General features: G+C 40.7%; 2 protein-coding genes across 4 annotated transcripts in view; both read left to right on the top strand.

The window, feature by feature from the left end:
• The window catches only part of SUN2 (Sad1 and UNC84 domain containing 2), a 37,410-nt gene extending 15,179 nt beyond the window's left edge, over window positions 1–22,231 (top strand). The window contains exons 6-18 of the mRNA XM_042469238.1: window positions 1,583–1,676; window positions 2,814–2,884; window positions 3,739–3,860; window positions 5,468–5,683; window positions 8,417–8,494; window positions 9,254–9,297; window positions 11,739–11,904; window positions 14,050–14,265; window positions 15,299–15,383; window positions 15,961–16,076; window positions 16,774–16,941; window positions 17,934–18,026; window positions 19,599–22,231. Of these exons, the coding sequence (XP_042325172.1) occupies window positions 1,583–1,676; window positions 2,814–2,884; window positions 3,739–3,860; window positions 5,468–5,683; window positions 8,417–8,494; window positions 9,254–9,297; window positions 11,739–11,904; window positions 14,050–14,265; window positions 15,299–15,383; window positions 15,961–16,076; window positions 16,774–16,941; window positions 17,934–18,026; window positions 19,599–19,718 (1,589 nt within the window). The 3' untranslated portion in view covers window positions 19,719–22,231. The remainder of the gene's footprint in view (window positions 1–1,582; window positions 1,677–2,813; window positions 2,885–3,738; window positions 3,861–5,467; window positions 5,684–8,416; window positions 8,495–9,253; window positions 9,298–11,738; window positions 11,905–14,049; window positions 14,266–15,298; window positions 15,384–15,960; window positions 16,077–16,773; window positions 16,942–17,933; window positions 18,027–19,598) is intronic.
• The window catches only part of FAM227A (family with sequence similarity 227 member A), a 410,174-nt gene that overhangs the window by 289,227 nt on the left and 93,507 nt on the right, over window positions 1–27,440 (top strand). The gene's annotated exons all lie outside the window — the stretch shown is intronic.

The following is a 27,440-nucleotide window of genomic DNA, read 5'->3' as shown; positions in this document are numbered from 1 at the left end:
AGATGGGTAATAGTGTTTGCTAAGAAACTAATGTGTCCGTACCACTACTAAGGGGTCAAAAATTTGTTTGAGAATCTGTGGTTCAAATGTCTTACCTTAATATTTTTCAAATTGGAGTCAGTCCCCCCCAGTCATTTGGCAAATGGCTTTGGTTCTCTTGGTGGGTTTCCAAAATGAATCTCTTTTACTGGTATGTCAAGTCAGATTGGAGCTGACTTGATTTGTTTCTGTGAAATACAATTAAGTGTATACAGAAATTTGCCACTGTTCTTATTGCTTTTCCATTCATTTTCTCTGTTACTCGTTTGTCCTTTATTTGGTATTTTAAAACAAAACAAAAAGAAAAATTAATAAAACATCAGTTTGGCAAATTAATCAAGTAATCCTGAAATCCTGACATGCTAAAGGGTATGAAAACTGGTATACCAGCAACCTGATGGAGAGAACTGGGTTAGAGTTCCAAATCTAGAAAATAAAAGTGAAATGTAGAGTTTGCATGTCCTTTTTTCCAGCGATGGAGGTGGAAACATCTTCTATGGGTTGATTCCATCTCTTGCTCTGAAATAGGCATGAAAAACAGACTTGAAGGAGTCGCCACCAGAGGGAGCAACCCCCACCATCCCTCAGTCTTTTTCCTGCCTTGCCTCTGAGTAGGTTGTGTTTTTCCTTTTCTCCTCCTTCCTTTACTTTGTTTTAAAGACTTTACAGTCAGCCCTTCTTATACACGGATTTTTTATACACGGATTCAAGCATACACGGTTTGAAAATGTTTCAAAAAAGTATAAATTTACCTTGATGTTCCATTTTTTATTAGGAACACCATTTTGCTTTGTCATTATACTTAATGGGACTTGAGCATACACGGATTTTGTTATACACGGGGGATCTTGGAACCAAACCCCAGCGTATAACAAGGATCCACTGTAATATTTTTTCTAATATGTATTCTGTTCTTCTTATATTCATGATCTGTTCTCTCCTGCCTTGGCAACTACCTACAAAAACAGCTATGTTTTTCTTTAGTCTTGCTCTATCCTTTTGACTTTCTAACTGCTGAAGCAAAGCCAGGAATGGAGGGGCAGTTCAGAAGCTGCTGTGTGGTGAGGCAACAAGGCCCAACTCCAGCATTAAAGAAGACAGCCCAGCCATGAAAGTTTTCATACCTGGCTACATAGCTGCTAAAACGTCCCCCAAACGTCCCTAAAAGGGGAAGGAAGCGCCTCTAGCAACGCTGAATTGTTGCAAGGGGAGCAAATTTCCTATGAACGCGTTCAGATGAATACCACTCCCCAGGAACGATTCAGGGACACAAAGGTGTTTCTATGCTTAGTTTCTATTTATTATACTTATATTTGCATTAAATGCTCTCTGAGTTTGTTTTGTATTCTCGGCTATAATATTGATTGAGGGATGGAGGGGGTTGCTCCCTCTGGTGGCGACTCCTTCAAGTCTGTTTTTCCTGCCTATTTCGGAGCAAGAGATGGACTCAACCCATGTTATAGGATATTTCCACCTACATCGCTGAAAATGAATATCTCATAGGTAAGAACCAATGTTCCTGTCTTTACTACTGCCTTTACAGGACGGTTCTTTGGGTTGTTATACTGGTGGATTGGGACCACATGGTACCGCCTTACAACTGCAGCCTCTCTCCTTGATGTCTTCGTCTTGACAAGGTCAGTGTAGAAGAAAATTCAGAACTTCTAGGAGAGACAGCAAGGTGTGATTATGGAACTGACTGAAGGGAGCAGTAATTTGGTGGGAGGAGCAGTTGAGTAACTTGCCATTTGCAAAATTCAACAGATTCGCCAGTGTGTGTTTTATCTATCTGTACTTGTATTTATTTATTTTCATTCTATTGCATGCTTGTCTTGCCTTTCCACTTTTAAGAAAAACTGCTCAGTGTAATTAGCAACATTGCTAATAATAATATGAACCCTTCAATCTTAGTAAAAAAAAAATTTCAAAAGACCAGTTTGAAGAGATGTGTTTCACATTCCTAAAAACAACAAGAATGGGAACTAATCTCAAATCTGGGAGAAATGTGTACCTGTCTATACATGAACGTACATGTCTGCATACGCACTTGCATGTGTTGTTGTGTGTCCTCAAGTCATTTTTGATTTATGGCGTCCCTATCACGGGATTTTCTGGGTCTGAAAGTATATGACTCACTGGAAGTCACCCAGTGGGTCCTATCTATTTATCTACACACACAGTCTTTATGCTATATTCCTGTACTCATTACAGTTTTTGCCTCTTATTAGCTAGTTCAGAGTTCCCCACCATCATGTCTTGCAGATGTATTCAACTACAAACTCCCCATCGTCCTTGACCATTATTAGCCACGATGGCTAGAGTAATGAGAACTGTAGTGGGGGGGAAATCTGGAAAGATTGGGTTAGTAGAACAGCATGTGCTCCTTAAAAAGACCCGGAGCTGTTCTCAGTTTGGGCCCCTTTCCTTGCTTGTGTTGACAGCAACACTGAATGTGACATGGATGTCTTCATACTCATATAGATACTGCCATTGCCTGTCCCAGTGATGTAAATTGGAATTAGAGAGACCCATATTGTGATAATGTTATGCTAGATGTGTGGAAGAAAGGAGAAAAAGGCAAGAATAGTAGCTCTTATAATTTTGGTTCCTCCCTGGGGGGGGGGGAACATAGCTTCAAAATATTACTTTTAAAAAAAAACCTTAGCTCCCCAAATCCCCATGCTGTCTGGGACTGAGAATTATAGTAAAAAAAGGAAACAAAACATTGCCCGGGTCTGAAATAAATAGATTCTGTCTTTTTCATTGGTGTCTAGGAGCTATCCAATCCTGAAGAAGCTGTTTCTCTTGCTCCTAATGCTGTTGCTCCTGACTGCATCTGGTTATGGTGAGTTTTGTATTTTTCCTGTGTTGTCATTATATACTTACTCTGTACTTTTCTGTAAAGCCCCCCTGGAGGCAATATTGCATCTTTCATGCATTCTCTTCATACCATTTCCAGACTTGTTTTCTTTTGGCTGATGCAGCTGCTGAGGCTGCAGTTTAAAGAAGGAGAACCTTCTCCCTTCCAATTTCTTTCCTGCTGAAAATAGCTCATTTCCATAGAAGTTCTTACCCCTGCTGGTGTGAAAATATAAGTACGCATATAAACCCTCCTCCATGCCTTGTGAGGGTACAAGCAGTTTAAGGGAAGCTTTTTGTAAGAAAATAGAACCAGTAAGGAAGAGTGAAGCATCTCTAACCTCCACCTCTGAACTAGTGGCCTACTCTCATCAGCTGCATTTTATAAAAGAATAAATATGTGTAAAAGGAAAAGCTGACTGTTGACATGACTGGAGCATAGAAAAGTGACTTTTGAGGGACTACATATTCCATAGCTAGCTGGGAAATTCTGAGAGTTGTAGTCCAAAACAATAACTTTTTCACATTTGGTTGTTGCTTTTAAGCAAAGGACTATAAATGGCTTTCTTACAAAAAATGTACAGCTTCTTTATATACCTAACATATGTTTTGTATCTTTACATACTGTAATTTCTTTTGTGTATGACAGCATATTAACATGTGGCCTTGGAAAATGGCATTTAAATACAATGCATGCATGAATAAATTGTGTGGGTGACCTTGAACTTCAGTGTTATGAGATGAATATATGCATGGCATCTAATAAATCTGCCTACTTGCCTGAATTCTTTTGGTGTACACTCTGAAGTTAACCTGATGCTCCTTCTTCTAATCACTTAGGCATCTGGTATTTTTACCCCTTTGGCCTCCGCCTTTCTATGTTTCCTTGGGGAGCTGTGAAATTGTCTCCTCCTGTTACCAAGAAGGCATATGAAGCAGGAGGCTTTGGTGTTTTCTCTGAAGTAAGTACTTTTTGGCCTTACCTTGGAAGTTCACTAGTAGGAGGCAGTGACCCATGTGTTTCACTACAGGATGCCAGCTATTTCTGAACTGTGACCTAGGTTGAAGGTAGATGCAGCACTCTAAGGAGAGTTATGGAGGAATTTTCATCCTCTGTTAATTCTCTTTAGGTGCTTGTTTTATAGGCTTAACAAGCTAGCAAATAACATGTGCTGGCAAAGTCTTTGTCATTGAAAGCTAGTTGAATGTAGTGGCTATATCAGGGTTTCTCAGCCAGGTTTCCTTGGAACCCTAAGATTCTTTGAGCTGCCGCTAGGGGTTCTGTAAAACATTTAGATTTTTTTTTAAAATGAGCTATATGTATAATAATTTTCATGCAGGGCTTCCTTATTGTATATAGGTCCTTGAGACGTATACTTTTTACTTACAGTGGTTCCTTGAAAACTGAAAATCATTTCATGGGTTTCTCCAGAGTAACAAGGTTGAGAAAGGGTGGGCTGAAGAATCTCACAATTCAAGAAGCTACTGCTTCAGATCTCAACTCTGTCCTGAATTGACTAGGCAATCTTTGGCAAGCCATTCTCTTTCTTCACCTCAATCTCCTCATCTGTAATACAGAGAATAATAACACTGGCTTGGATTAGATTTTCCTAAGTGTTAAAGCTAGGTAATGCAAGCAGAGCCCTTGAAAATGCTATGTTAGTATCAAACATATCATCAATATAATCGCCACTGTTGTTGTTATACTACCAACAAAGTGCATTAAACTTATTTTCCTTTTCTGTCAGGCAGGTTGTCAACTATATACACACAGTGAGAGAGATACAGAAAATTAACCTAGAAGATTAATTCTAGGTTATTTTAGACCCTTCAAGATGCCCCTGTTCATCCATGTATATATGTATGTTCATGTATATTTGTTCCACTACCAAAAATCTCCACAAAGGTTTAAAAACTTTTACCAAAGTAATAGATTATTTTCACAATTGGTGTTTTCCCCTGATTCAAACTGAAATATGCTGGGCTGGGGAGAATTTTCACCTCATAGCTTGCCTCAGCACATGTAATGTTACTTGGACTGAAAGGCAGTGACACTACTTACTGTCAGATCGCCTCTGACATCCTTTAAATGTTGACTCTGCTGTCCTCACTTTTAGAGAGCCAGTACAGTCAGCGAGAGAGAATTTATTCAGCAACAGAACACAATTTTTCCTTAGTACTTTCCATTGCTAAAGTTGAGAGTGTGTTCCTTGAAGAGTGAATGGAGGCATGCGGTTTTAGGGTTTTTTTAAATGTCTTTCTCTGTGGGGAGTACATTCATGGCACAACATGCATAACTAACAATTATAACCCATTTTAATATTGTGTATTTGGAACCAGTCAAAAGGCCAGTGCAGCTGATAGAGAGCAGGAGCTGTACATTCCCTTCTAACCAAAAAATGACCCTGGCTTCTGCATTTTTTAAAATGGGCTGTAGCTTTTAAACAATCTTAAAGAGCAGCACCATGTAAAGCATTTTACATTAGTGAGTCTGGGAGGCTACTGAACCATGGTTGAAATCTGTCTTATGTATCAATGTTTTTCTCTTGCTCTTTTTCTTGGCTGAAAGGCCCAGCAGCAAGTATTGTCTCGGCTCCAAGCACTGGAGAGACGTTTTGAGACCCTGGAAGCTAAAGCATCATTGTTGGAACTCCAAAGGGGAAAAACAACAGAAGGGGCAGCTCTGTCACATGATGATACCCTGACACTTCTGGATGGGCTAGTGAAACGGCGAGAGACGGCCATGAGAGAGGATTTTCGCACAGAGACAGACCTTCACATCCAGGTAGGACATCTATAAGGCCATCTTGGGATCAAAGGACAAACAGCAGGAGGCAAATCTGAATCAGTGTTAACTGACTGCAAGTGATTGTTTTTGGTATTTTAATTTTCAAGTCTGAAAGGTCTACAATATGACTGGAAACCAAACATCTAGGGTTAGCCTTACCCAGCTAGTAGCAGCACTATCTGGAGATGATGGGAGTTGCAGTTCAGTACATGTCTAGGGTTCTTGATTAAGGAAGCTGATGAAGCATCTAGGTTTCTGTGAAGTCGAAGGCTTTCATGGCCGGTATCCATAATTTTTTGTGGGTTTTTCAGGCTGTGTGGCCATGTTCTAGAAGAGTTTCTTCCTGACATTTCGCCAGCATCTGTGGCTGGCATCTTCAGATTTCTATTAATTAACTGGCAGCCCATGTGCTACTGTCATCCTCTGACAGCCCTTCAAAGAACTCTTCCATCCTTACCCCATAGGGTTTCATCTCTACCCCTTCCTCCTTATGCTGCTGCTCCTTTTGCAACCAGGATTTCAGTTCAATTTGCTGTCATTCCTTGGAGTACTAACTGTTTTATGAAGAAACATGGGAATTGGGAATTGTGGAGAGTTGACAACTCCTTGTAGATTTTTCATACGTGAAGTTTCAGCCAGCTTTGAGCTTCTCTTGCTTTGTTTTTGTTTAATGTCTGATAATTCTTCACAGGAACAGAAAGCAGAAGAGATGTATTTGCAATTCAAATGAGCAATCTTGCCAATGTAGATTTTGTTTTCATATTATGTAAACTTGGTTGAAAAAGAAAGGGCTTTAAGCTTTCTGTGCCAAAATGTTTTATGCCTCCAGTGGAAAGCTCTCCTTTCTCCTTCTTCCTACCTCCAGATAGAAGCAGATAGCTAGCTCTGATACACACACACACACACACACACTTGTGTACTTTTTTTTCAAGCCTTTGTTTTAAAATCTGCTCCATTGCAGAACAGCTTTTGATATAACTATTGTTTCCTTGCTGAAGGCTATTACTGATCTTTATCTAGATCAGGTTTCCCAGCCCCACCCTTAGCTTTCTAGCTTTAAGAAACCCTTTTCATTATGAACAAAAATTCCTTCTGGTCTCTTCCTTTGTGAAGAAATTGCATAATTTTCCCCTTGTCTGCAAGATTGTAAGGTATCTCCTGCCCTTGCCAGAAAGACTCCTCACATTTGGAAGAATAATTTTTGTTCAGTATCACAAAATTACAATAGTTACACAAAAGGATGGTGCTTGTTGCACAGACTTCTAAAAGTCAAAAGCACTGGGTGCTTTTTGTAATTGTAATTTTATTTATCGTCTTTGACCAAAATAAGCATTTTATATCTTTTTCATCAATTAGCCAATTCTCCTTTTGCTTTCTGTTTCAATTTCATGCTGGAGGGGAAAACTCTCATGGAGGCTTATGGTTTCTTGGTTGCCCATCTTGTCAGATGAAGACTGTCCTTTTCCCAGCAGAGAGGGTCCTGACCTCCTGTAACCTGGGTTATGCACCTCCCATTTGCTCCTGTAGGCAGGGACAAAGAAGACCGGCCCCCTATATGAGGAGGAGCAACCCCCTCTGGGCCTCAGTCTTGTCCTGCCTACGCTCCTAGCAGGTCACACTCCTTCAGCCAGCGAAGTCGTCTTTCTTTTCCGTCGAAGCGGTCAGTTGCTTTTGTTCTCCTTGGCCTCCCTGCTCCCTCTTCCCTGCCTCCTCCCCCTCTTGGTGGTGGGCTATGGCAGAGGACCCTAGACTCACGGGTGAAGGGCCTCCCCAGGGAAGGGCTTCCCCATTACAGGGTCTGCCGCTCTCCACCTTAATTTCTACCAAGAAAGCACTGAACATCTGCCATGGAACCCTTGCAGAGGATTCTGAGAAGTATTCTAGGGTTCTCACTCTGGGCTCAGTTTTAAAACTGATACAGATTGCCCTGTGGTGCAAAAGCAAAGGTGATTAGGCTTTTCTCCTATTTTCCCACCAAAAATTCTTTCTTAAAGCTGCTCTTTTCTCACGAAGATATCAACAAAAAGATCTTAAAGCAGGATTTTCAGCAAAAAACAACAACAAAAAACATATTGTGAAGGAGTTTTAAAACAGTCTAGCTTCTGAGTGTGTTATGTGATTTTCCTTTTAAAAAGAATGTTTTGAAAGTAACCTACTTCCCAGCTCTAATATTAGAGTTTGGTTAAATAATAGAGGACCTGAAAGAATTTGTTATGGTCTAGATTGCGCCTGTTCAGTATTCCAGTTAGCCAGAAATAGTTTTGTCTACAATACTCCACTCTATCCTACAAATCTTGATATTTCCTTGATCCAGCAGATACTTCCTCTGGTGCTATTTTTCCTAGGCAATGACTGAATTACAGAGAATTGTGATGACTATTAGTGTTAATTAATTCATGTGTTTATGTGCCTTCAAGTCAGCTGACGACTTATGGTGACTTCATGACTTTCATAAGGTTTTCCTTGGCAAGGAATACTCAGAGGTGGTTTGCCAGTTCCTTCCTCTGAAATATAGCCTCAAGTACCTGGTATTCATTGGCAGTCTCCCATCCCATTACTAATCATGACTAACCCTGCTTAGCTTCCAAGATCAGATAGGATCTGGTATTTTTAGGGTATTTTTAATATTTATTTTGTTGATTAATTTATTCAAAAGCTTGCTGCTGTTCAGCTACTAGCTGTTAATTTGTTTAAAGCTACATAAAATTTCTCATCTCTGTTCTTCTGCAGAGTGAGTTGGATGCTTTCCGATCTCAACTGCAGCAGGATTTTGACCTTCTGCAGAAGAAAATCTCTCAGGCTTCCGAGGTAAATAATCTTTTGCTTATTATTTTATTCTCAGTGTGTATGACAAATGGTTGCTTTCTCTACACTTTCTGCCATTTTCTAACAATTCACAAACTTTCAGTAGCCTGGCCAGATATTACTAAAATCAATGTTGGAGACTACATAACTGTCCTGGAACTGTTTCACCATCTGTAGCTCCCTTTTACAGAGTGGATATAATATTTTCACAGTGCCAATATTTTTTACTTAACTTTCATTCTTGTAAAAAGAACTGGTAACCCTTAACTGGTCACCTTCTTTACAGATAATGACGGCAGTTAGGGGAGTAAGTTGCCCAGAGCCTCTTATAATTATTTAGTTCAACTGAGTTTGGAATTCAGTTTGGTGGATACAGGGCATTGTGAACGTACACAAAATAAAAAAGCAGAAGAATATGTTTAATAGACAGAAATGTTTCATATGTTTAATTAAAATATGGGGTGTCCCATGAAGGATATATGTCATCAAGTTTAACTATCATTTGCCTATCAGTAAGAGTTTGTTTTGTGCTTCCAATTCTGAAAAAATGCTAAGGCCTAAATTCAATAGTTAGTCCTAATTGGCTTTTTGAATCAATTAAGCTTACAAAAATGTTGACTTACCAAGTCCCCATTGACTTGCCCAGTTTACTCTAGCTGGGATTAACATTTGGATTTTCTGCCACAGTAATAAATCCTGTACAACACATAGATTTTGTCCTGCTTTGTTTCCTTGTCCTAACCAGTGCAGTTTCTCCTTCAGGAGACGGCGAGCCGGATGATCCAAATGAAGGCACAATTGCAAAGGTAACCAGAGCACTGTCGCTTATATAGCTATGATAGTTCCTACCTTATGAAAATGGGAGAGTGGAAAATCATGCAACCCACAGGAATGATTGTTTTAGAAACAGATGTCTTTTTATTTCAAAGTGAAACTTAGAAATTCCTAGAACAAAGTGCAAAACTACCTGTAATCTGAGTAATTTTGGTTCACATTATTCATATCAGCAACAGCTTTTTAACTACAGATGTCAACAACTAAAGGGTTTGTAGAACAAATCTTCACTGCTCATGCTCATGCTCAATCAAAGCAGCTGGACCCTGACATTTTAACTCAATTTGAAAATATAGTTGAAGCTACATTTTTCCAACTGGGTACCCTTTAGATGAGTTGGACTACAACTCCTACCACCCCTAACTGGTATGCTGATTCCTATGGCCAAACCCATCAGGGAGGTGCCAGGTAGAGAAAGACTCTTTTATGCTAACAGTTCACTTTTGCACCTGTGCTGTTTAGGGATTTAAATCTTTGACAGTTTCATCTACGCAAAGATAAATCATTTCCAGCATTTTTCTCCACTATGGGAAAAAACAAATATTTCTCAGAAGTTTGTTTGTTCTTTACTGGCACTTGTACATCCTGAAGCATTTCAGAAATTATTCTACACAGAAATGTATATGGTCTTTTTTGCACAAAACTGGTGGTTTTTCATGCTAAAACACATTTTTGTGCAAAAAAACCCCAAAAACCTCCACTGTTTCCAGAAATATACATGCCTTTTTGTGCCAAAATCATGTGGGGAAGGATGTGTGTGTGTGCAAAGAAACATGAATTTTGTACTGAAGAAATTGTGTTTCTTTGCAGATTAATTTCCCAAAATACTTTGGGATGTTCCAATACTGTGTGAAAACTGCACAGAATTCTTGACTTCGTGTTATGTTGCCCAACTACATAGCACAAGTGTTGGGAAATTCATATTTCAACCAGGAAATTAGTTAACAGCAATTTACCCCCATCCCTAGTGTTGTTGCCATGCAACTCACTAAATCCATCAGGCTGGAAGCTGCAGAGAATTTTATCCCTTGAACCTCTTTGTTCTCTCCTCCCTAGTAGCTATTTTTTAATGTTAGTATCGCTTTTGCTGAAGGATCAGTCCCAGTGTTTTCAACACCAAGCCCTGCAATCCAGCCTGTATGATTGATTACAGCTTCTCTCTTGAACCCACATTGTCACTTAACCAGTGTAAGAATGCATTCCCACATGGAAAGGGAAGAAGCACGGACTGGTGTCACTGGCAATAAATACTCATCATCAAGACTGCTGATAGAATGGCTGACTTGTCCTCCACCATGTTCTAGTAGATGATTGGGGTCAAAACATCAGAATTTATGATTTACAGTAAGCAGGTACATTGCAGTCCTGTTTTGTCCAAGGGTTCTAATCAATTCCCCACCATCACTTTTTTGGGGTGTTTAAACAGAGGCTGGATGGCCATCTTTAAGGAGTTCCTGCATGGCAGTGGGTTGGACTGGTTGTCCCTTGTGGTCTCTTCCAGATCTATGATCACCCCACCCCAGACATTTTGAACTTTAACGGCAAATGATCAGAGACTCTGGGAACTGATCCAAAACATCTGAAAGGCTAGTGACTTAGACAACGATCTGCTGATACAGTGTATTGGTGTCTGCATTCTCTTGCACAATAATGAAAAAGCCACATTCATGAGGGTGCACTGCCAAAAATGTTGTTAGCCAGTTTAGACTTTTTTGAGCAAATCTAGAAATGTTGTGAGCAAGCACATAGAAATCAAGTGGTTGTTTCCTGTGTTGCATCCAGTCTTTAAACTCAGCTCAGAACTACATGCCGGTTTTGAACAGCAGGGACATTAAAAGAGCTGCACTTAGTGGCAGGCTCAATATCTTCCTCTAAAATCATGATTCCTCGATATCTTTTATATTTTATTATTTATTTACAGCATTTAAATCCCCACTCTTCTATAGAAGAGCCACTGGCCATGCTGTTTGTGGCTTTTAGAGGTTGTAGTCCAAAAATGTAAAAGGTCTGAATTAGAGGAGGTGATCAAACTCTTGCTACTTGAATACAACCTACTTTCCTTGTATTCAGAAGAAGGAACTGGCAAAACTGCCTCTGAGTATTCCTTGTTTAAGAAAATGATGATGATGATGATGATGATGATTTGTATACCGCCCTATGGGAAACCAATCTGGGCGGTTGACAACAGTAAAATATAAAATATAACAATTAAAAACACTTTATCCCTCCCCCCCTTAAGACAGTATTAAACAGTATAACATATTAAAAACACAATATCAAAGCATAAAAACAACAATTAAAAACTAAAAACCCTGATATCCCTCTGTTGATCCTCAACCCTATGAAAATTGAAGGCACACACACAGTTAAATTGCATGTCATAAGTGTCTGAATTTTTGTTTTCCTTCTGAAGCTCTACCCAAGAAAGTCTAATGGGTAATTTCCGAAAGGAGATGGACAAGCTGGAAGGACAGCTTGCAAGCCTTAACAAGGAATTTGGAAACTTGGCCTCTGATCAAAAGGTGTTGTCAAAACACGTGGAGTCTCTTCCGGGGCAGATCAAGGAAGTGATGGAAGATGTGAGTTTCTAATTATGTTTTCATTTGATTAGAAGGTTTCCTGTTTTATCCCTAGTATAGCCAAACTGCTGGAACTACATTGTGAGCTGTTTTTTTTTTTTTAATTTAGAGACTAGAATGTCATAACCTATAATAAAAAAATCATTGTGTTCATATTTGTCCTCATCAGTGTTCATAAGCATAACTGTTTCTGATTCCATAAGGATTATGCTCAGATTTAGTGATTTATCATTCTGAACATCTTATGTTTGTGGGAATTGCACAAACATTTGATATCCATAAAAGAAGAGCCATATTCAGTTATTTTTGGTGACGGTTGTCTATATGGTCCATATTTTCAGTAACACACCTCTAGAAAACTGGAACATAAAAAAGGTTACCTAAGCCTGAGTCATCCCTCCTTTTCAGGTGAGGGCACTGTAGGAGCCTAAGTTAAAATCCGAGCAAAACATATTTTTGAAACTAAAAGCTAGGCATAGATTTTAGTTCTTTCAATCTTAAGGTGCAATATATTTGGAACTGGAACAAAAATTTTATTTTAAAAGATGGACACAAATTTAGGCCCAAGATAGCTGGCCAAAAGTTGTGTGGTGGTGCTGATACTAGGGTTCCAGACTGCACAGCAACCTCACGGTCCAGAACCTTAGTGTGTAACGGTGGCAGCCTAAAGGTAGCATCCTGTCCACGCGAGCGCCACCATCTTGACGTAAGGGACGCATAGCGTCTGCGCGTCACGTCACGAGTGCACCAGTGGAGCACTCGCGACATAACCCGGGTGATACAAAAAGAATCAGGAAGAACCGGGTTCTTATTACATTGGAGGGACGTCGCGCGGTTTGGCCGCTGCAGTGTCCCTCAGGAGTTGAAACGGGTGCTTACAGACCGCCATTTTCAGATGGTCTGTCTCAGGCCTCTGTTATATTAAAGGATATAAAGTATTAAAAAAACATACAGTCTGTCAGGGGTGGGCAACTGCATATGGGCTAATTTCCCTTCCCCAGACCCCCTGTGTCACTTTCTGCCACCATTTTGAGAGGGACAACATAAGAAAACTAAGGTATTGGGAGGTAATACTGGTTTTTCAGGTGTTTGTGGACATGAAATGGGGGTACAGTGGTGCCTCGGGTTACGAAATTAATTCGTAACGCGGCCGCTTTCGTAACCCGAAAAGCCTTCGTAAGCCGAATTGCCATAGGCGCTAATGGGGAAAAGCCGCGATTCCGTGCGAAAAAGCCGAAAAAAGCACCAAAAGTTTTTTCGTAACCCGAAAAAACATTCGTAACCTGAAACAATAATTCCCTATGGGATTTTTTCGTATCCCGAAAATTTCGTAACCTGGGTATTTCGTATCCCAAGGTACCACTGTATCTTCATATATTTTCCTGTGCTTAGAGGGCTTCCTCCATGGCTTTGGGGCAAAAACTGGCTAAAAATTGTGTTGATTTTTTTTAAATAGAGGACACTTTACGGGCCTCAAAAGTGGGGTTGAGGCCCTCAGACTATAGTTGGTGTACCAGTATTCTGTAGCTTCCTTTAGTTCACAACAATGGCAAATTTTGTTTTAATTCACAGCCCTATTTCACTTTAGATAACCAAAGCTATTGTTTCTGTGCAGTCAAACCTCTTTACAGATATCCAACATCATAGCTGGAACCACAGTGTCTCTAGGTTAAGTAATTCAGGTCAGCTTTTAAGAGTCTGTCATGAACCAGATAAAAAGATGGAAGTTCCATTCTTTGTAGTCAATTTATTTTCTCTCCTAGAAGGTTCAGATTTGGATGTGGGGAGGAGAGTCATGCTGGATCAGACGAAAGACCTATCTAGTCCACAATTCTGTTCCCTTAGTGACCAAACAGCTGCTCCTGAAAAAGAACATGAATAGGATATGAATGCAGCAGCACTCTCCCATTCATGTTCCACATGAACTGTTGTTCAGAGACACACTTCTTCTGACACTGGAAGAATATATAGTCATTATGACTAGTAGCCACTTGTTGATAAGCCTTATCATCAATGAACTTGTCCAGAGTCCAGACCCAGTTTAAAGGCATTCAAGTAGGTGACCATCATTGCATCTTTTGGTAGCAAATTCTAAACTTCAGCTATATATTGCATTTAACAAGCCTTTTCTTTTGGTAATTTCAGGTAGAAATCCAGTTTCCGATATGGCTTAGCCAATTCCTGTCCCAATCTAAAAAGGATGGGACAGGAAGTTTGTTCCTCCAACATGATGAACTACAGGAACAGCTGCGTGTGCTGGAGCAGAAGATTCTTGCCAAGATCTCTGAAGACCAGCAGTTTTCTGTGCAGAACGTTAGAGTAGCACTCCAAAAGGAAGGAGTCATAGGAGTATCGCAAGAGGTGAGGAGCTACTTATCCAGGGGGGTCCAGGGGGCTTTTCGTTGAGCCTTTTTAGGAATTCTGCTAAGACTAATGTCTGTGATGTGCGATGTGGTCATTTAAAACATATAGAACTGATGTAATATATCTCAGGCTAGCTGAAAATAATACTGAGTGAAGAGATTTCCTGCTCTCCTTTGTCACCAAGAAATTGTGAGGGAAACTTCGTTCTCATCAGTATCACCTCCACTAAGCCACCGGGCTTTTCTTAGATACCGGGGAGAGTGCTCTGCCCCTTGTTCTCCCCTGTGAGTGCTGGAGGAGATCTTCCTCAACTATTCTTCAATATCCTGTCTAGTGTTAAAAGAGCCGATATAGTATAATGGCTACATGAACGTACTGTGGTTCAGCATGTTGCCCTTTGAAATCTCTTCTTGGCTATGTGTTCACGAGGGGGGGGGGTGATAGATGAGTTGGAGTTTTTGAACCTATGGTCCTGTCCATCTTCAACAATGCTTGGAAAAGTTAATTGTCTGGGCTATGCTGATGGGGAGGGGCATCCTGGAAGTTGTAGTCAACAAGTAACTTTCCGTGCTCTATTTTATCTGGAAACAAATAGTAGTAGCTCAACTCATAAAGCTGTTTAGTATCATAATCCACATGAAGTGCTTTAAATTCCATCCAAATGCAATGAATTTGATAATTTGTTCTTATTTTCAGGACATTTCAGAAAATACTATGTAAATGATACAGGGGAGAGAATAGTTACAGTTTATGCCTCTTCAATGAAAAATGGGGTGTTTTCTGATCTGGAAATTTTGACACAGTGATACTTGCAGACTAGCACAGGTTTCATGTCTGGTGATATGCTGATTTGTGTTTTTCAAGCATTTTATATTTGGTATAATAAAACTGGCCTGTAGATGTACATTGATGCAAGTGCATTTTAATTCCGAAGGGAGCTATGTGATTCCACTCTATCTTGGAAAAATAGTACAAAAGCTTTAGAGTTCTGAGAGTCCTCTTCTTACATTCCATGCTTTTTGTGCTACAGGAAGTGCACCACATTGTGAAGCAGGCTTTGAAGCGGTACAGTGAAGATCGCATTGGAATGTTTGATTATGCACTTGAATCTGCAGGTATGGAGACCCAAGGTCACTTTGCTGATAATTACTGATGTGCTGAAAGAAAACTAGCCAATGGTGATGACTATGGGATAGGAGCAAGGTGACATTGCTGAATAACAAGCTAGGAGAGTGTCAGAATAGTCTATTTCACTTCAAATTCAACATCATGTTTCTAGACTTCAGGGGAGCAAAGAATAACCTAAGACTTTTTAATCAGTCTCAGTTACAAGCTTAAAAGCTAGGAAGCTGCCTTACCCTAAATCAGACCATTGTTCAGGGTGTATGGTTTGTTTAGGTTGTGGAGTCCCAAAATTCCGGTTTGGGACTGTTTGGTTAAAATATTGGAGAGTTCAAGAGATATAACCGTGTTAATGTGGAATATCAGTATGCAAAAGGATCATATAGCACCTTTGAGGTGTAAAAGAAATTGTAGCATAAGCTTTTGTAGAATTGGTCTAATTCTTCAGATACATAGAGTGAACACTGAAGAACATTATATTGGGATCATCTGTGCATGAGTTCATTTTCTGTTGATGTTCCGATGCATGAGCTCTTTTCCTTGGCTTCAACTATATCTTTACCATTACAGGGGCCAGTGTTATCAGTACTCGGTGTTCAGAAACTTATGAGACCAAGACTGCTCTGCTTAGTCTTTTTGGGATTCCCTTGTGGTACCACTCTCAGTCTCCACGAGTCATTCTGCAGGTAAGGAATCAATCAATTAAAGATACAACAGCCCTGTTTATCTTTCCTCCTCAGCCTATTCTTCCCAAAAGAGATCTTTAATCTCTAATAAATCACAGCTCTTATTCACATTGTAGCCAGTGCTTTGTCATAGTGTATGGTGTGGGGGAATATCCATATTAGTTTTAGGCAATATAATATAAAAGCTTAGAAAATGGAGGTGTTTTGGGTTTCTAGGTGGATTTAGATTGCAACCTGGCTTTAAGACCTGCTAGATGGCTCTGGCCAACATTTCCACAAGGTGCAAAGAGCTGTTTTAAACCTGCCAGCTAATACCAAGTGTTATCCCAGAGCATGCTGTGTTTCTTCTTTTGGTTGAATGATTTTGTGTGTTACTGTATCACTTGCTTTGGAATAGACAGTCTAACTTTAACATACAGTCAGCCCTCTTTATCCATGGATATTTTGCCCACAGATTCAAGCATCCACAGCTTGAAAATATTTTTTTAAGTATAAATTCCAAATAGCAAACCTTGATTTTCTGTTTTATATTAGAGACACCATTTTCCTTTTCCATTATATTTAATGGGATTTGAGCATCCACAGATTTTTTATCCATGAGGCGTCCTGGAATCAAACCCCAGCGGATAACAAGGGCCCAGTGTAGGTATGTTTGATGCATTTCCCTAAATGCATGTTTGCTTTAACTTCCTTGCAGCCAGATGTCCTGCCGGGGAACTGCTGGGCATTCCAAGGCTCCCAGGGCTTTGCTGTGATTCGTCTTTCAAGTAACATCTATCCCACTGCTGTGACACTAGAGCACATATCTAGATCCCTCTCACCCAAAGGAGCCATTCCCAGCGCTCCCAAAGACTTTGCAGTCTACGTAAGTTGCCCTTGTGTAAGGATTAGATAATGCAGGTGGTTGGGCACATTTGAGAATAGAAAACTGTTCTCCATCTTGTGACATCTTATAATGGGACACCTTTCCTGTACACTGGAGGGAAGGCATCCAGGTGCTTTCTCAACACAGGAGTCTCTTCCCAGTTTTTGTCAGAAGAACTGCAAAAAGTGGCCCCTTTTCATTTTGTCCAGTTCTACCTTGATTCCAGTATTTGTATTACTTCCTCAGTAGTTTTTATGAACCTTTTCTATTGCACGAAGCTACAACAGCTACAGCTCTCTAATTTCTACATTAAATAGCCATCAGATCTAGTATTCACAGTTGCAGTCAAACATTCTAGTGCAACACATTACTGCCCAATTGACTGTTTTAAGCCAGGACTTGTCTATTCCCCAATCAACATCTTTCTTAGGCAGTTGAAGCCTTCCAAGATACACAATTCCTTTTCCTTCTTGCATTTATAGCTGTGGGGCTCTTTCTTTTTTCAGACTTGAAAATCCACATTCTCTACCAAATATGTAGTTATATACAATATGAATATAGATGGGCAAGTCAGTTCAGAAGCTTGAATGAAAAGAGTTGGGGGTGGTAACAATATACTTTTTTTCTTGTGCTCTGTGAATCACACAAAATGTCTGAATTGGTGTGAATAAGGAATTGCTTGTACTGCTGAAGTCCATGATGTTGATTGTGATTCAGTAATGGGATCTATCTTGGGAAAGAAAGGAGGGGATGAACCATTGATAATTATCAGCCTTCTTCCTCCCATCCTCTGGTGTTCCTATGTCTCCCTTGCCTCCTCACTCCCCTGTGTGTTTTATTTTGGCATGCAGCTGCAAGAGTGGCCTTTAACTGCACTTGTGTCTCTCCCTCTCTCTGATCCTGTGATTGCTCTGTTCTCCCCTTGGTCCTCCCCTCTCCTCCTTCACCCCAATATACCCTCCCACCCCCAACTCCATTTATTTCTGCTATAGGGTTTAGATGAAGAAGGGCAGCAAGAAGGTGTCCTCCTTGGGCAATTCACATATAACCAAGATGAAGAGCCTATCCAGACATTCCATTTCGAGGTAGGAGCCAGAAGACAAGAGACAGACATATGGGATAGGGTGGGAGGATGCCAAAACCTAGTCAATGCAAGATTGGGGTGTTATTGTACCAGAAACGGGACAATAAGAAGTTGCCAATCTTTAAGAAAAAGATGAACTATTGATAACCTTCCAGGTTTTGTTGGACTGCAATTTCCCATTGGCTATGCTGGCTAGGGCTGATGAGAGCTGCATTCTAGCAGCATCTGGAGAGGCATAGGTTGCCTATTCCCACTTAAGATAATATAGCCCAAGATATTTTCGTGGATGTGAAATTAAAACACAAGACACAGTTGACCCTCTATAACCACAGATTTTTTATCCATGGATTTGAGCATCCACAGCTTGAAAATATTCCAAAAAATATAAATTCCAAAAAGCAAACCTTGATTTTGCCATTTTATATAAGGGACACTATTTTACTATGCCATTGTATTTAATGGGACTTCAGCATCCACAGATTTGGTTATCCACTGGGGGTTGGGGGGGGTTCTGGAACCAAACCAAGGGCCCACTGCATATACTGCTTCTAGAACAATGATGACACAGTATCATTACTCCATACTTCTGGTTGAGTAGAAGCTATAGAGTTGGCCCCCCACATTTCCAGGGGTGCAGGACCACTGCAGAAGTGCAAAAACCACAAATATCTGTAGGCTTCCCCAAACATGCATCCTGCAGACTATAATTTCCAGCCACTGCAGCAAAAAGTCTTCTTCACTATTGTCTTTCTCAAGGAGAAATTAACCCCACAAAAGTTGAGTGCTAATTTTACAATGTTTTGCTTCAACCAGTTGATGGCAGTCTTCAAAGAAAGCCAAGCCAAACTGGATGGGAGGAGGAATAATTCAACTAGCATTTTCTCTTCCCCCATAGGACAAAGAGACTTATCACATGACAAATAAAACCAAGACACAGTGAGAGAGAAATAGCACTTCTGATTTTCTTCCAGAGGAAGATGGTCATAAAAGCTTGCCTTTTGCCAAATGGATTTTTTCAGCAGAACAAAATGTTTTTACAGTCCACCATCCCCATATGCAGGGGATCTGTTCCGGACCATCACCACCTGCATATGGGGAAAAGCACATTTGCTCAAGCCCCATAAAAAATAACAGGATGCATGCTTGTGGTGGCGCATGAGGTGCACGGAGTGGGTACATGCCCCATTACTTATGCTGGGGCTTGCCTTCTGCATAAGCTCAAAGCCGCAGAAGGCAAGCCCACCTATAGGGAGGATTGACTGTACTACTGTCTCCCTCAGGAAGAGAATGGAAGTGCTTCAGTGGCGTTTGGGGAAGTAAGGAGAAAGTTGCTTTTCTCTTGCTGCACCTTGGCTTTCCGTGCAATAAGGCTCAAAGAATTATATACCTTTGAAATGTTAGTTTTGGGGATTGAGACTCCCAGCAGACAATAACTTGGGGTTTCTGGAAGTTTTATTTGAGAAGGTCACATCTCCAAACTCCTCAAGAGTCAGGCCAAAGAGATTGCAATTACATAGTATGTTTTATCTTTCTATTCACCTGCTTTATTTCCTTCCCTTCTTTTCATCATCAGGATGAAAAAAAGACTTCTACAGCCTTCCAACTAATTGAACTCAGAATCCTCAGCAACTGGGGCCACCCAGAATACACCTGCATTTACCGTTTCCGTGTGCATGGGGAGCCGGTCTCTTAACCCCTCCTTAGTGCCATAATCTTGCTCGTTGGCTACCTCAAGTTCTGCGCCTCGGACTGACAAGGGCTGACAGAAAGCAGTTTCAGGAAGGAGAGCAACTTGGGATGAGCAGTGCTGCTGCTTCTTTTGTTATGTTGCTCGTAGATGTGGGAAACTCAACAGCCACACTTCCTGCTCAGTTGATTCTCTCCTGGGAAAAACCTTTCCATGTGGAGAGGGAGAAAGAGGGCTCCTTAATTTGGTATTTATATTCAGTTGGGTTTTTTAATGTTTTTTTAAAGCCTATGCAGCGGTTTGTATCTTCCCTGTCTTTACCACCCCAAACAAACAAAATGATTTCTGGATGTTCCTTTAGACCAGCGGTTCTCAACCTGTGGATCACGACCCATTTGGGAGTCAAACGACCCTTTCACAGAGGTCACCCAATTCAGGCTCACCCCTCCTCCTCCAGGATGGCAGGCCTCCACTGGCCTGCCGCCACCTCAATCATGCAGGACTTCAGCCCTGCGTGTCACAGCTGTGGCTAGAAGTCCTACCCCTTCCCAGCTTCCCAACCAATCAGGTAGGCCACCAGCCAGAAAAGGGGATGTGGCTTCCAGCCACAAAGGCCACTGGGACTTGTAGGGTCACAGCATTAGAAAGGTTGGGAACCACTGCTTTAGATAGCCATGTCATAGTAACTTTCTTAGTTCTAGTGGTGTTGATGTAATTATTCTATCATATATGGGGGTGGGATGATGTATTTATAAAAATTGCCTCAGATGAGAGCGGTTGGAGACTTTATGGTATTGCCTATTTCTTTCTTGGTTTGGCAGAAATTTGTTGTTTTAATCCAACCATAAAAGGTGGTTTGATGTTGACTTTAGTGGAAGCCTAGAACACTGCACAGTAGGAAAAAAGCAGAGCTTGGAAATGTGAGTTCTTGGCCTACACCTCCCAAAGTCTCAAATGTAGGCCCAAAATGAATGTTTCAACCTCTGGGAAAATGAACTTATTTATTTGAAGGGGTCTATGGAGCACTTAAAAACTGGAGGCCCCAATCCTGAAATTTGGAAAACAGTGGAACATTAAAATGGATTTATTAAATAATTTATTAAAAATTAAACAAACCACTCTTATGTCAGTATGGATTATGGGTGAAACTCGTTCTCGTTGTGTGGGAGTTTTTGTTCTGTTCTAAAATGTCTAATTTGTTATAGAGAAATGGGGAATGTGACCCTCACACCAGCATAGACATGCTTACATCAATCCTCAGTATATGGGGGATGAATTGACAATGCTGAATTGTGAGGAAAAAGCACTCTGTATGTCAATTGAGGCACTCGTATTTATCTCAAATATTCCGCAGCTGAGTCCAGATAGTAACAGTAAATCTTAATGAACCTTGGCTCAAATTAAACTTTGCATTTGCTCCACTTGCAATGGAAACAGCTATGTTTTGTCTCATGCTGCATGTTTTATCTCATATGTTGCTGCCACGCAGGTTGTGCTGCAATACAGATGGCTTCCTATGGTCAAAAAGGTTTGGATGCTTCTTATTGAGCTGCTGTAAAATGACTATTAATTTTATAAGGCACTGTGGTAGCAATGAGCTGTAGTTAGAAAGGGACCACTATACTGCCCAAAACTTGCCACTCAAGGATCGTGCTTTGAGTTTGGTCTAGAAGCCATACAGATAACCTGCATGGTGTGTATATTTCCACCTAACTCTATGCATTGGTTTACTAAGTGATGAGGAAAACCAAACCACCCTTGTTTAATTGAGGTACTTATGCAGAATAATGAAATGAGGGTAATTGAGGCCAGGTTCCTATTTGACACTGGGAGAGTATAAAGTTCTGCCAGCATACTTTTTGAGGAAAGTGAGGAGAGAGCGATAGCTGCCAGCTAGACGATGATGCAAGGAACTTTACCTTGTATGTACATGCTTGCACACAGTTGGTTAATTTTGGTTAGGGATGCTGGATGGTAACCCAGCACCATCCAGCAGCCATTATTCAGCCTCAGAAAAATTGTTATGAAAGGAGCTGCAGGAGACCTCCTTGTGCTATGTTGGCAAAAGTAGGTACTCTTGAGTAATACCTGGTTACACGAAGAGAATTCCAGCCTAAGAATGCAGAAGTATCCCTCCCCTTTACTATGAAGTGGTTTGATCTAGGAGTTTGTTTTAATTGGCTGTAAACCACACCACTCTCAACATCTAAGAAAATCTGCAGTAAAATTCTCACTAATGTATGAGATAATATAGATGACCTCTCAAGTATTTATAATTACACTGAGATATATTACCTCTCAATACTATCAAAGTTACCTCTATTCACCAACAATGAAAGCTATACTAAAACAGAACATTCTTCTAGTGTGGATACTTCATGTTGTACCTTCATCTAAGTGGAGAAAGACCTGTAGATGGCTTCAGCAATGAGCCCGATATGGCAGAAGGAGTAGCCCTGCAGATGCTAAACTACAACTCTCATCAGCCCTAACCAGCATAGCCAGGGATGAGGAATTATAATAAAATAAATAAAGTTTTTATTTCTATCCCGCTCCTTCCTGTGATCAGGGCGGCTTACAACAAAAGTTAAAACAGTCATACAAAAACATTAAAATACAGAATATCAAAGCCATCTTACAATAATAAAAATAACAGGCAAAAAGCCCCATAGCCCAACCTCTTGGCCACGGAAGAGGAGGGAGGCCCACAGGATTTTATTCGGGGAATGCCTGTTGGAACAGGAAGGTTTTCAGGTCCTTCCTGAATTGGGCCAGGGTGGTAGACGAGCGGAGCTCAGTGGGCAGCGTATTCCAAAGGGCTGGGGCAGCAGTGGAAAATGTCCTCCGTGTAGTGGAGGATAATCTTGCCCCAGGCACCTTCAGTAATTGCTGCCCGGACGTTCTGAGGGTGCGAGGCGGAATGTACGGGGAGAGGCGGTCCTTTAGGTATCCTGGGCCCAAGCCATTTAGGGCTTTATAGGTAATTACCAACCCCTTATACTGAGCCCGGAAGTTGTAGTCCAAGATCTGTAAGGCTGTCCTTTAGCAGCTCCTGCCTTACGAACATACAGACTTTGAAGTTTGAACCAAATTCAGTGAGAACAAGTTTCTTGTTATTGAGACAGGGAAAGATAAGTTAACTGCAGAGTTCCATCTCCTGAGCTGAGTGTCCTAGACTGTTGTTGCCACAAAAGCCAACAACAAACTACCATTCCTTGGCCAGAGTAATGTGTTCACTTAAGGAAATGCTACTGAATAAACATTTATCAGCTAAAGTTGCAGGGCCCTTGCCAAATGGGTGTTTTTAAAAGTAAAAATGCCTGTCCAAAGGGGAGGTGAAAGGATCCACACTAGAGTCAGATGAAGGTGTGAAGAAGCAGTGTGTGTCCCAGAGAGAAAAAGAGATGTCTTTTCCACCATGAATTCAGAGATAAGAGAACTGTTACTCAGTTCAACTTGGCTGTTTCCAGTCTTGCTTTTTTGGATGTTCATTTTCCCAGCTGTATATATGGCCTAGTAGCCTCTGTGCTTATGCAGTGCTGCACACCCTTGAGGAAAAGTATGAGGAGGTAATAAAAACTGTTTTGGGGTCTGTACCTATGAAGAGGGTAGATATGGAAGCAAACTTTAACCATGGTGACTAGAAGAAACAGAACATGCTCCTCAGAACTCCAGTATTATGTAGGCCTCACCATTTCAGTATTTCAAAGGTCATAAGGTTATTGAATATATTTCAAATGATTAGGTATGATTATTAGAAGCCTGGGATGGATTTAGCTAGTTGAGAAACTGTTGACGTAATTTCTCCTTATCCAATGTATTTTAGAAATGTATAGACAAAGCTTCAAGCTTGTTATTTCTAGACCCTATAAACTTAGTTATGACATAAAGCAAGGGCTGTTTACTCCTAGGTGGGTGTAAAAGAGAGTTCTCATAGCTAGTATTTTCTGGGGGCAGCATGTATAACTGCACATAATGTTGCCACCATTTGTTCCGTCCCCATTTGCACCACTAATGACTATGGCTTTTAAAATGGTGGAAGACTAGAACTACAAATAAGCTATTTACCCATTCGAGGACAGGAGTAACAGTGCCTGTATCCCTTTATCAAGCTTAAAGGTTAAGTAATATAGTCTGTTATTTGAGGAGGTCTCTCACCCTTTCAAGCCCTTTTGGCCTACAAGCCTTCAGCAAACTGCAGACTCCTTGTAATGGAATGTGTTGATGTCCTTATATTAGTGATAGGGAACATGTAACCTTCCAGAAGTTGTTGGGCTGCAATTCCCATAATTTATTACTGGTGATGATGGTTAGAGCTGATTGGAAGTATAGTCCAACACCTGGGGGACTATATGCTCCCCAACTCTGCTTCATGCAGGACATGACAATGAAGACCAGCTCTAACATTCCTTATCCTCAATGCAGGCTAGGGAGCAGTTTTGATCTCATCTGACGTGTAGAGGTGGGAGAGTTGCTGTAGTGTTGATTTTTATCATGAGAATAGAAGACAGGAAGCAGAGCTTCTCTGTAAGGCTGGAGTCCTGAGTTCCCTAGAAAAAAAATTTGGAAGGACTGCTTCAGTCCCATTTTGGGTAGTTAAGAGGTCATCTTCTGCAAAAAAAAATTTAATGGTTTTTAATCAGCAAATAGTGCTGAAATTTTTTAACTATAAAGAAATACATGAATGTCTGTCTTTTGTGTATGAAGGAAAGGTTCAGTATTTGATTCATAGGTTAGTTAACTTGGTATACCCTCCAGAATGGGTGAGTGTTAAGCACTGGTTTTTAATGTGTCGTAAACATGTCTTCTACCTGTTGTAAAAGAGGAGAGGCTTGACAGATGAGAGAAAATCCAGAGAAGCCTGCAAAATGTATACACAGGACTATACAGTCGCCCTTTGTAACTCACAGATCTGGGATCCGCGCCCTCAGTTACCCACAGAGGGGAGAACTCTGTTGTATCCAATAGTGTGCATGTGCCTGGGCCATTAACGCCTATGAGGCTTGAATGTATGTGAGCCTCCATTTGCTTGGCAAAGTACAGAATGGATCCCCCATGAAAACAGAGGGCTAACTGTATATGTAAAATTCCTGGTTCTTCATTCTAATGTATGGAGCTAGGATACAGTAAAAACTGTTGATTAACACATCTGTTGGTGCCATGGTCACCAAATCAATTTCAGTTTCACATTAGTCCTGTGACTACAGCCAGGGCAAGACTGCCTCATGCAGGTATTACCTGTTTGCACTGAATCTAATTGTTGGTTGAGAAGCATCGTAACACCTTCTAGACTCAAAAAGACACACAAACAATGGAATGGCCTTATTCATTGCTGAGTTTTACAAAGTACATTTGCTCCTCTGTTTTCACGGACTTGAAATCTGTGTCCCTCACCAATAGGGCTTGAATATTGGCAATTTTCCGTTTTCACGAGGGGGGGCGGGGTCCGGAATGGATCCCCACAAAAACAGAGCAGCGACTGTAGTAAGAAATAGAAAACACTGTCCAAAGCATGGCTTCTTTACTTCCTCTCTCTGTTATGGCCTGTCCTTTTCTCTTATATTCTGTAAAGGATTATGCACAATGATGGCACTATATTAATATTATTAATAATGCTTCTAAGGAAAAAACAGCTTTCTACAATGCAGGGTGGGCAGAGGGGACAGATTTGTTTCTATGACAAGTAGCCTGTTGCAAATGCTGCACTGTTTTGTTCATTATTTTTTTATCTTTGGACTGTAAAGTTTTGCCTATGCAAAAGAAACCCCGACAATAAAAGGTTTTTTTAACAGACTCAGACTAGGTCTTGGAGGAATTTGGGGGGGGGGGCAAAAAAAAGGCTTATCACCATAGATATCCTGCTTTAAAAAAATGGCACTGGAGCTCCTGCTTTAAAAAAAATCCTGCCCACCTATCACACTTTCCAGAAAAAGTGTAGAATGATCACATAAGAAGAGCTATGTGCACTTTTAAAACAGATTTCCTCGACGCAGGGTCCTTCAGATAGGCATCTTCCAAAATCCTCCAGCCAGGTGCTGCTTTGAAGAAGGAATAAACTCACCTCCCCTCAGTCATGAGACTGTTACTAAAGAAACCATCTTGAACCTTACAGAATGAAACTGGGCTGCCCCATGACATTTTGCTGCCTGAAGCAGAGTAACAAATGACACACGCCAGCCATCAGAGCCATGTGCATCAAGGTCAATCAAGTTATTTAGTTAGGCACATGAGGCGGCACATGAGGCCCAAAACCTCACTAGTAATTCTCCCATTCTTGGTAGCAATAATCAGCAACAGTAGTAACCATTTGCTGCTCCGTTAAGTCACCAGCCCCATTTTGCCTAATGCTAAGGCCAACCCTAAACGGAAATGTTGTGGTCCAGAAACATACCAGCCAAGATCCTGTCTTGTCAGATATGGCTACAACAATGCTCTGTCACTGTAGTTATTTCTGGTTTCATGCCATTCCCCCAACCCCTCTCTCTCAAACTAGGCAAATAGCCCAACTGAAGGGTTTTTGCAGCACTGCAGATCAGGGTGCTGAGAAATTATGTCTGTAGCGCTTTCTTCATTGCAGGGGTGCATTGAGGAGGACAGTTAGAGAGACATCTGTGTCCCATGGCAGCTACGGTCCCATGATCACAAACTCATTTTGGAAAGAAGCTTCATGCACATTCTTGTATTCAAGGGGGAAAATATACACAAAAGCCACCGGGATTAAATCTGAGTAATCTTTAAAAAGTGTAAAGACATGGAGCGATTCCAGTGATCAGCTACTCCCTATTAATTAGAATCAAGGGCAGGACTGACAATTCCCTTGTTTCTTCTTCTATTGTTTGGAAAAGCAGATTTTCTGCTGGGCACATCAGGAATTGGTTAGAGAGCCAATGCTTAGCAGAGTTAGTCTCCCAACAGATGTCAGAATACATGAAGTCCCCTATAACTAATTCTTGCATCTTGGAGGTTTCTGAGATTTATTTCAGAAAAGCATAACCCACCAATTCTTCTTGGTATGGTGGCCTGTAGTAAACTTTATCATCACAAAGTTGCATTTACCTATTTTTCTATTTTTACCCAACTCTGGTCCACTCAAATCATTTTTATTTCTGTCCAAGTGAATTTGTCGAGGACATATAATGCTACTGCCCCTCCTTTTCTACACTATTTTTTTGGAAGAGGTTATATCCTTCAATTATTATATTCTAATCATAGGAGTCATTATTTTTTCCTGTGTTCTTTAACAACCACTACATAGAGACATAATGTCTCTGATACATTGCCACCAATAAGAGGAAGTACTTACTGCTAAACATTTCAGATGGTACAAAAACTGACACTGACTAACAGATCATCAACAGGAAGACCTCTATTTAGTTTCCAAACATCTGCAGTGATCAATAACCCATCTTCAAGCAAAACTTAAGGTACTACTCTTAGCTTGAAACCTCAGTACATGAAAACCCCTTTCCCTTATGAGTATTTGCCCCTGTATTTAACTCGTCAGGAGCATTGTTCAGAATTCCTCATCTTCCAAAAAGTAGATGACCAGCATGACATAATATCAGCCCTTACTTGTGTAAAAGAGCAAGTGTAACTGGTGACCAAAGGACCCATGCATAATATGCTTCAGAGTTAGACCTTACCTCCCTTACAGATTAGGGACCAGAAATGGCAATACACCCACTGCTTCATCTGTACAGTGGAGAGAACATAAAAACATCACAGCGT

The sequence above is a fragment of the Sceloporus undulatus genome, chromosome 5 (assembly GCF_019175285.1).
Source record: "Sceloporus undulatus isolate JIND9_A2432 ecotype Alabama chromosome 5, SceUnd_v1.1, whole genome shotgun sequence".
NCBI lineage: Eukaryota > Metazoa > Chordata > Lepidosauria > Squamata > Phrynosomatidae > Sceloporus > Sceloporus undulatus.
The sequence above is the reverse complement of the archived record's forward strand: the minus strand, read 5'-3'. Positions and strand labels throughout refer to the sequence as shown.